Raw genomic sequence first — 9447 nt, forward strand, 5'->3', positions numbered from 1 at the left:
GTTGAGGAAGTTTGTACCAGACGAGTCACATGTGATCGCTCATAGCACCATTGAAGTGAAGGAAAATGCCACATTTGTTGTTGAGCCGGTTCGTATTTTGGATAGATCCACAAAGAAGCTTCGGAGGAAAGAAGTTGAGCTAGTCAAGGTATTGTGGAGTCACCATGATGAGGGTGATGCATCTTGGGAGCTAGAGTCAGACATGATGACTAGATATCCACAGTTGTTTGTTGAGTGAGCTTGAATTTCGGGACGAAATTCCTTTAAGGGGGGTAGATTGTAATAACCATATTTTTTCAAAATAATATTTGGTTTGATTGAATTCTATAAAGTTGTGAAATTCAATTAAAATGAATTGGATTGTTTGCGACTTTACGAAACGGGAACGAAAACGTTCTCAAAACGTTTAATTAGAAAAACGTTACGTTTCCGTGACGTGAACATCGACTTTTCTTCTGTCGCTCGGTTGCGAAAACTTCCTTCACTAAAGTTGTATAGCTCGTCGATACGAGTTTGAGGACACGTCACGCGTTCGAATCGGATGTCGGATGTGAAAGTTATTAACGACAGAAGTTAGTTTCCGATTTTGGAAACGAGTATAAAAAAAAATTATTTCACCTTAGGGTTTCCAAAATTGGAAATCCCTCATTCTCTCCCTCTCTCTTTACCCCGTGTGCCTCCCCCTCTCTCTCTCTTTTTCTCTTCCTCCCCGACCTCACTTCCTCACCGGCGATCCTTACCTCCGGCTGTCCGTGCTTCTCACCGCCGATTCAGGCAGCACCGCACGGCCCGCACCTGCAAACCCCAAGGTCGGGACGTCCTCCCTCGCTACCGTGAGTCTCCACGCTGCAACCCGAGCTGCGTTTCCTCCTCCACCATGCAAGCTCCAACTCCGGCCATCATCCAGGTGTTCTCGAGGTAAGGGTTGTGCAATTGAGTGGATTGTGGTATTGTTGGATTGATTTTGGAAGTTTTTGTGGAGAATCGGAGGAGATCGAAGTGTAGGAGATGCCGCCGCCTTAGGCGGCGCGTGTGGTAACATGGAGGAGGCTAGGGGCGGCGCGAGGCTATGGGAAGAAAAAGGAGGAGGAGAGGAAGGTTTTGGGGGCGGCGGTGGCGTGCTACGAGCTGCCACAATGAGTGGCGCGTGAGCACCACGCGCGGCCTACCGGAGGTGGCGCATGTACCCCACACGTCGCCACGTGCGGCGGCGTGTGAACAGTGTTTCCGAAAGGTAATTTTGTAATTTATTTTTACGTGCGGTAAATGTAAAAGTGATTTACGTACGGTAAATGTAAATTTATTTTACATACGGTAAATGTAATTATAAATTACTTTTAGTAAATATAAAAAGTAATTTATAAAGGGTAAATCAGTAATTAATATTTACTGAGACAGTATTTATATTTAAATAGTATTCGTACGTACAGAAATACGTAAACAGTATGTACACGTACAGGGATACGTAATTAATGTATATTTGTACATAAATACGTGAATAGTAAATATGTGAACAATAATCCAATGAACAGTAAATTCGTAAAACCAGAAATTGTTGAACAGTAACTGATTATTATTGTTTCAGCATTTAAAGGTTTACGAAACATTTCTAAATTCTTTTCTTATCTTTTCAAGGTGATCAATAAATCAAGGAAATGAATTATCTTCGGAAATTGTGGAATTACGCTCGAGTCGATAAGGTGAGTAAAATCTCACATATTTACGAATCTACCCTTGCAGAGATTCAAGATTTTTGCAAGAGTTTTAAATATTGAAATACGACATGTATATGAGATAGTGTAATATATATATTTGTATAAATGGTAAATAAGTACATATATATATATATAGTTTGCTATATTATATACTGTTATGAATTCATTGTGAATATGTCATTTTGGTGACGAGATTTATATGACGAGCATGTGATTAATTTGTACAATATGAGGTGTGATTATTGTACGTAGTTTTAACATGGTGTTTGTTAAACGTTTTGTCTTCGGACGTGTTTATGAAATATGACATGTATATGATATAGCGGATTATATATATATTGTATAAATGGTAAATAGGTATATATATACTGTTATGATTTTATCGTGTTGATGTCATTTGATGACGTGATTTATATATCGAGCATGTGATCTTGATTTGTACAATATGAGGTGTGATTATTGTACGTGATTTTAACATGGAGATTGTTAAAATGTTGATTTGTCTTCGGACTTGATTTTTGTACAATATGAGGTGTGATTATTGTATGTGTTTGGCAAGTCGGAACCTATCATTTGGCCGGGCGAAAGTTACGATACAGTTAGAGCTCTAGTCTGTCTGCCGGAGTACTGCATGTGAGGTAACAGGTGGTTACCGACTCATGAGTACTCATATTTTTGAATGTTGGGTAGCAGGAAGTTGCCCAATATCGGCGGTGTACTATGTGAGGGGTAACAGATGTGTACCAGCGTTCATTAGTACCCGTATTATAAATGTACTTGGGTAACCAGAAGGGTTGCCCGATTTCTCATGAGCACTTTCATTTCGTATATTTTTGGGACAACCAGATGGGCCGTCCATTGACTCATGAGTGCATTTATATTTGTTGATTTGTGGATTATCGTATATAATATACTAGTTATATTTTCATTTTACTCATACGAGCTATAAGCTTACCGGATTTGTGTTTACAATCCCGGTGCACCAATTCGATGGTGTAGGGGATAATTCCGCAAGTGTTGATTAGTGGAGATTGAGAGACGACTCCGGAGACTCGAAGTTGTTCATTATCCTGCTTCTGGTGAGGTTTTTATTGCAGAATTGTGTGTGAGAACTTGTGAGGATTTATTTGTGAGTTTTGTGAGAGATTGTGAGGATTATTACATTTCCATTTTATGTAATGTTGAATTATAAATTTGGTTTGTAATAATTGGTTTTCTGAGTTGTATTGAGAACTCAGTAATGATCCGATGTGCATTTAAAATGATTTCGATTTGTTGAGATTGTTTTGGTGTTGTACGACTTTAATATTTTGAGTTTTTATGCTCGAAATTTTAGGGTCGTTACACTTGTAACCATACTTATCTCATCATTTTGGTCTATGTGAGACCCGACATCTTACCACTCGGCCTGTCCTATATGGAGACCGGGGGACTTATAGACCGTGCACCATATGCATACTCATCATGGACAACGTGCATACTCATCTTGCACCACGTGCATACTCCTCATGGACCATTTGCATGCTCATCATGCATCGCCATCACATGTCCCACAGACGATACTCACATCATACGGTTCCTCCGAGACCTCACATTATTGTGCATGTTTCTTTTTGCCTGGTCCGTCCCTCTTGCATGGGGACTTGGGGGACTGGGGACTGGTAGTGTCACCAATGGTGCTTCGACACTCATTCAGGCTCGTACTCCCGATGCTTGACCGGGCAGTTTTGGGACTTGTTAACATCTCCCTCATGACTAGGGTGCATCGTCATTACTCGCCTTATGCGTGATCTTTGTAGCCCAGTCAACCACTGTGGGGCCCAGTCAACCTAAAAGGCTCAATACATGTATTATTAGCCACGAGGGTAATTCGGTTATTTCATAGGTAACACCATATTTGCCTCTATAAATAGGCATCTTTTCTCTACAACAAGGTACGCTCTCATAGGCCTCCACGCCTCCACTCACACAATTTCTCCTACCTAACTCTGCATATCTATCTTTGTAGTTGTCTTAGGCATCGGAGCGTTAAAGGCCGGCCAGCCCGGCTTCACCATATAACGTCATGTGCTTGTGGTTTACAGGTGATCAGAGAGCTTCATCGATTCACCGGAGTTCGCCCGCTGGAATCCCGACGTAACAATTACCAACACCAATCCTAGTGTGTTATATGAAGAAAAAGCCTGGATTTGGAGACATGTTTTTAGGTTTGCTGGGTTTCGGTGTTGAACAGAGAGATTTTCCTATTTTTCTATTTTGGAAAAAGATAATAAAATATGAAAAGACAAAATTGTCTTTCACCTACTAATTTTTTTAACGGAACTGTTAGTTTCATATAATAATCTTTAGTTCAAGTGAAAATGTGAGACACCATTTTAAAGTTTTACAAAATTAAGATACCAAAAGTTAGAATGGTTGAAATATCATACATTGTGTGGACTATTTTCTCTAAATTCTCAGTGAACAATAGTTCATGTACTGTTCTAAAAACCAAATTTTAATCTATCATCACCGCAAAGGTGTTATTAACTGATGATCCACCACCTCCAGATCGATGAACATTGACCACTACCCAGAAATAGAATGGCTAATTCTGACGCTGTGCCGTAAAGATTGAATTACTAGTGTGCCCGAGCTTGATAAGGTACTCCACTGCCAACATTCTTTTGGTGAATTGGAGACTTATTGTGATAGTTATTATATTGTTGGCGTGCTGAAGTTTCTACTTTTCTTCTGTCATTAGGTTTTGTACCTTTAGGTTTCTCCTTAATGGCATTGACCCTCTCTAGAACTACCAAAACTTCTTCCATGGAGGGTCTATCTTTTGGATCAGATTCTAGGCACTTGTTAATAAGTTCAGCTGCTTGAAATGCACCTTTTAAAGAATACTGATCTCCAAGCTTTGGATCCATCATCCTCTTCAGCTCTTTTTTCTTAAGAAGAGAAGGCCTCGCCCAGTCCACCAAATTGTGCTCGCCGGCTGGTCTGTTAGTGTCGAGGGCGCGTCGTCCGGTCAACATCTCCAGTAACACCACGCCGAAACCGTACACATCGCTCTTTACGTACAGATGCCCTGCATAGATTATATGAGGCTAATTAGTGAATTGACAATTTCTTGACGACTACAAGTCTAGACTACTAGAATTTGATCACGCAATCTGCAAGAGAAAAAATGAAAACGAGACTTTTTCATGATCACTGAGTCCACAAGATCATATTGTATTACATGACATGCACATAGTCTATATTATTGACGAAACAATTAAAAAATATATTTAGTCCAGTATTGACCAACCATTTATAGTTTTTGTTCCCTTGGAAAATGCATAAAACGAATTAGTCAAGTCTCTTGACTTCTAAGTTTCATCAAATTGGGTAATGCAGAAAAGACTGATTGCAGCTACAATATACGTAGTTTACCTAGTCGACTTAACAATCAAAGGAATTCGTTGGCAATTAAAATAAAATTAAAAAAAATCTTCCCTCGATCTATAATGTTTACTTTATCGAAATTATTACTTCATTGAAGATCAAAATTTACAACGAGTTGGAACCGCAACTGTACATCGGAACATTAGATGCTACAAACAAACAAAAACCGCAAAGATAAAAGGATGAAAGAAAGGGAACAAGGGCTTGGACACAAGAACCCAAATTACAGACAATAACAACAAGATTCGATTCTAATAATGTTGGTGACTCGATGGTTCCAAAACTGAAAAAACGATAATCTTGACTCAATCGGCGTAATAGGTTTAATTAGGCACTCCCTGGGCTGTAGCCCATGTAATTTTTTTTTATTTTTATCTAGTTTAATAGGTTTAATTAGACATAAATTATGCATCCTATATATGGTAGCTCAGTCTCTTAGTGTCGTAAGAAAAAAGAAAGTCAATAAATTTTGATTACTTGATGATGCTACCCTTTATGTTAACAGCTTAGTGAAGTTAAAGCCGATTGATATGCAATAATCAACAATTAATATTTAATATGGTGTTCTTAAGGGAAAAATAAAAACAAATTAAGAATAGTTTTTCTATTTTACTCTATCAATTGATAAATTCTACATATTCTAAATAATTAAAGTTACTATGTGTTACTATCAACTACTTGATTGAAACCGATTACGTAACAAAATTTTTAGTTCTTATATATAATTTTATAAATTTTAATTATAAATTTTTCATTATGAGTGTATTCAAAATGCTAATTTATTTATATCCATGTACATCTGAAAAAAATTATCAATTAAAATTTAGCCAAATCTAATCTGAAATCCTGCCTCTTGTCCCTGCACATGCATAATTAGGACGTCCGCCACTTACATATAGCTCGATATTGGCATTGGTGTGTTATATAAAGTTCTCATATCTGTCATTAGTCTAATGGTGCATGATTGCAACATACAGTACAATCGTTTTCACGTATCAATGGAAAGATTTTACCGATAAATATATATCTAAGTGATCGATCGTGAGAAGATATAGCCTGATAGAAACAAGGATCCCAGAAACAACTTTAGTCGAGTCAAAGAAATAAAGGGTACGGCATCAGATGTAGATTGATCTCATTCGTAACCTTGAAAAACAATAAAACTAGCCCGCCTTCCCATTTATAAAATTTCAATGAGAAACTTGTGTTTAGGTTATAAGTATATACAAATACAAGTGGATTATTTTATTGCCTATGAAAAATCATAGATCACATGCATATTGTATGGCAGCAGATTACGGCTAAGCATAATGTAAACTTGGAAATTAAGATGAGATGTACATGTATGTATTAAAATTGCAGTATTACCAGTTGCGACATATTCCGGAGCTGCATAACCGTAAGTACCAATTATACGAGTTGTTACATGCGAGTTTCCATTTGATGGTCCAAGTTTTGCCAATCCGAAATCTGAAAGTTTTGCATTGTAGTCCTAAGAAAACAATAGACAATGATGAGTGTAAGGGTAAATTTCTCTCAACATTGTTGAATAAAATGTCAAGTTTGAGATGGTACGTACCGGATCCAACAATATATTGGAGGCCTTGAAGTCGCGGTAGATCACTTTTTCGGAAGTGTGCAAGAATGCAAGACCTCGCGCAGCTCCGATGGCTATTTTAAGCCTTAGATCCCATGAAAGTGGTCGTTCTTGACCTTCTGCATTAAGTGAAAAACAGCAATCAAAGAATTAATTGAAAACTTCCATGTTGTGCATGTAACCTTCCATCAATTAAGATGTACATGCATGTTTCTTAGCTTGTTGATCATAGAAGCTTAGTTCCAATTAGTGTATAATATATGTAGCTTACTTCTGAAGAGATGGTTTTCCAAGCTTCCTTTCTGCATGTACTCATACACAAGAAGAAACTGATCCTCCTCGCAGCAATATCCCAGCAATTTTACAAGGTTTGGATGCAAATACTTCCCCAAGAAATTCACCTCCGCCTGCACAAATTAAATACTATCAGATTAATTATTTCTACTATATTGAATACTCAATCACTAGATGGGAACTGAGACTTGTAATCCAGCTACTATGTTATTTTTTGAAAAGTATACGATCATGATCCTCATTCTTAAATTTTCTGTATTAAAATTGAAGCTTGGACGACAAAAAAGCCTAACTATCCAGAACATGCTGCACATGAAATGACATGATCATGAAAATAAATTATTTAACCTAAACTCAATTACCTCCCATTCTTGCTGGCCCTGATAGCTATCGGCGTTTGACTTCTTGACGGCGACGGCCATGCCGATGCCTGCCCTAGACGGCGCGTAGGTGTTCTCGTCCACCCACCCCTTGAAAACCCTCCCAAAACCTCCCTCCCCGAGAATCGTATCCGGTTTGAAGTCTCGGGTTGCCTTCTTCAACGCCGCAAACGTGAATTCTTTCAAGTTAGGCTTCACAATCTTACCAATAGTGCTCGGATCCGGACAGGGAAGCTTATGAGTTTCCGTTTCTGAGTTTTTCTTATGATCCTCACTAACATGTATGGCTCTCACTGTTCCACTGCTCTCTTTGTTGGAGTCGTCCATCTTTATTTTTCTCCCAGCTGCTAATCCACCTTGTTTGATGCCTTTCATGTCAATCGTTGTTTCTGCGTGTAGTTAGTTAACAAGCAATCAGTCGATCAAAACTATGCATGTATCAAAGAATATAAGGACTCGAAAATATGAACTAAATAGAGAGTGATCGAGAGTATATACCAGCTGGGCTAGGCTGCTTACTGACTGGTTGGCTGTTATAATGTTTCACACGAGCTCCAAAACAGTTTCCCATAGCGACGATATTATCACAACTAGCAAGCTAGCAGCCTATCACTAGTCGATCGATCTGTATTTTGTAGTTTCTGAAGTCTAACTAGTTAGGCAGTTTAGATAGACACAGATACTATATGATGTGATTCACCGAGGTTCCTGGAAAGGGAGGTGAAAGAACCCAGAAATAGCCAAGCAGGAGATACAAGCTAACTAAGACCTAAAACTCTAAATGGATACAGACAAGTTACAAAGAGGACTATTAGCCTTTTGTGGATTGGAGCCTTGGACGACCTTTTCCCTCTCTCATCTAATTTTAATTTTCTTTCTCTTGTGTCGTTTACTTTTTTCTATTTCCATTCGCCAATATTTCTGTTGTTTGAATTATTGAGGAGAGAGAGGAGGAGGTTGGGGGGAATTAGAATATTAATTATGAAAGCTTCTGTTAGCGAATCATAGACAAAATAATCATGAAGAAAGAAATGAGAGAGAATGGGAATATTAATAATTTAATAGGTCAATAGAAAAACTGCACAATGGGAATATATATATATATATATATATATATATATATATATATTACCTAGCATTTTCTTGAAGCTAGCTGTTGGCCCCGTTGACGGGCTCATTATTCAACCGTGAACCTCATGCATGTTGGAAGTGTAAACATACATATCACATTTAGTTATAGTTTTGTGATCATATAAAGTTGAGGTGTTAAAATGAAACTTCGCTAGTTAATTTTTGTATCGAATCCATTTGACATTGAGATTAATTTGGAGATCATTTAAAAGCCAAAGGTATTGTTTCATTTCATGTTCTAGCTAGCCGGAGCAAGCACATGTTTTAGAAGTAGACGAAGGCTAAGCCCTTGTATAGCAACCTCGGAATGTGTAATCTACCACTTCTAGATATGAGGCTCTCGAGTCTTATATAACTTGTCAGCACAAAACGCTGATATTTTCGTCAGCAATTAAAGTTTTGGGAAAAATAATTTAGTGCGACTGTTCTCAAACGAACTTATATATATGCTTTTGTTTGTGATTTATTTCATCACTCTTAATTATTATTTTTCTATTAACTTGAAACGTCTCATTTGTTTTTCATATTTTATCCATGACTATTAACCCACGATATGCCCTACAAGTTGAAATGGTCAGGAGTTCATGTACACGTACAGAAGATGTTACGTTGGATTTACTTTCAAGAACTTCTTTGTATTTCACTAGACAGAGAACCCGAAGCTTGCTGTCCGGTGTGACGACCTATCGTGCGTCTGTCGTTGAAACTAGAATCATGCACTAGCGGACTCACTATGAAAGTATGAAGCTCTGTTGTATGATTTTGTTGCAAGCTTGGCTTAACATGTGAGGAATCCTGCATGCGACCCTGACTATTGTAGATTCGTATTGTAAACCCCCTACAATAACGAAAGAATATAATATTAAAAGCTCTAGAGGAATCCTACATAACCAAAAGA

The 9447-nt window shown here is 37.9% G+C and overlaps 1 protein-coding gene across 1 annotated transcript; it reads right to left on the reverse strand.

Moving 5' to 3' along the window:
• Positions 1–4191: 4191 nt before the first annotated feature.
• LOC126794033 (probable serine/threonine-protein kinase PBL11) lies at positions 4192–8161 on the reverse strand. The gene is made up of 6 exons (XM_050520679.1): positions 7917–8161; positions 7401–7807; positions 7016–7151; positions 6727–6863; positions 6516–6639; positions 4192–4788 (listed from the first exon to the last, which is right to left on the reverse strand). The coding sequence occupies exons 1-6, from the start codon at positions 7987–7989 to the stop codon at positions 4337–4339; spliced, it is 1329 nt and encodes a 442-aa protein (XP_050376636.1). The 5' UTR covers positions 7990–8161; the 3' UTR covers positions 4192–4336.
• Between the last annotated feature and the right edge of the window lie 1286 nt (positions 8162–9447).

Source organism: Argentina anserina, chromosome 5 (assembly GCF_933775445.1).
Source record: "Argentina anserina chromosome 5, drPotAnse1.1, whole genome shotgun sequence".
Taxonomy (NCBI): domain Eukaryota; kingdom Viridiplantae; phylum Streptophyta; class Magnoliopsida; order Rosales; family Rosaceae; genus Argentina; species Argentina anserina.

Coding starts and splice junctions, on each gene's coding strand:
- LOC126794033 (XM_050520679.1), bottom strand. CDS start 7,989: ATGGGAAACTGTTTTGGAGCTCGTGTGAAACATTATAACAGCCAACCA. Junction 6,864..7,015: donor GGAAAACCATCTCTTCAGAA/GTAAGCTACATA, acceptor CACTTAATGCAG/AAGGTCAAGAACGACCACTT. Junction 6,640..6,726: donor CCAATATATTGTTGGATCCG/GTACGTACCATC, acceptor TTGTTTTCTTAG/GACTACAATGCAAAACTTTC.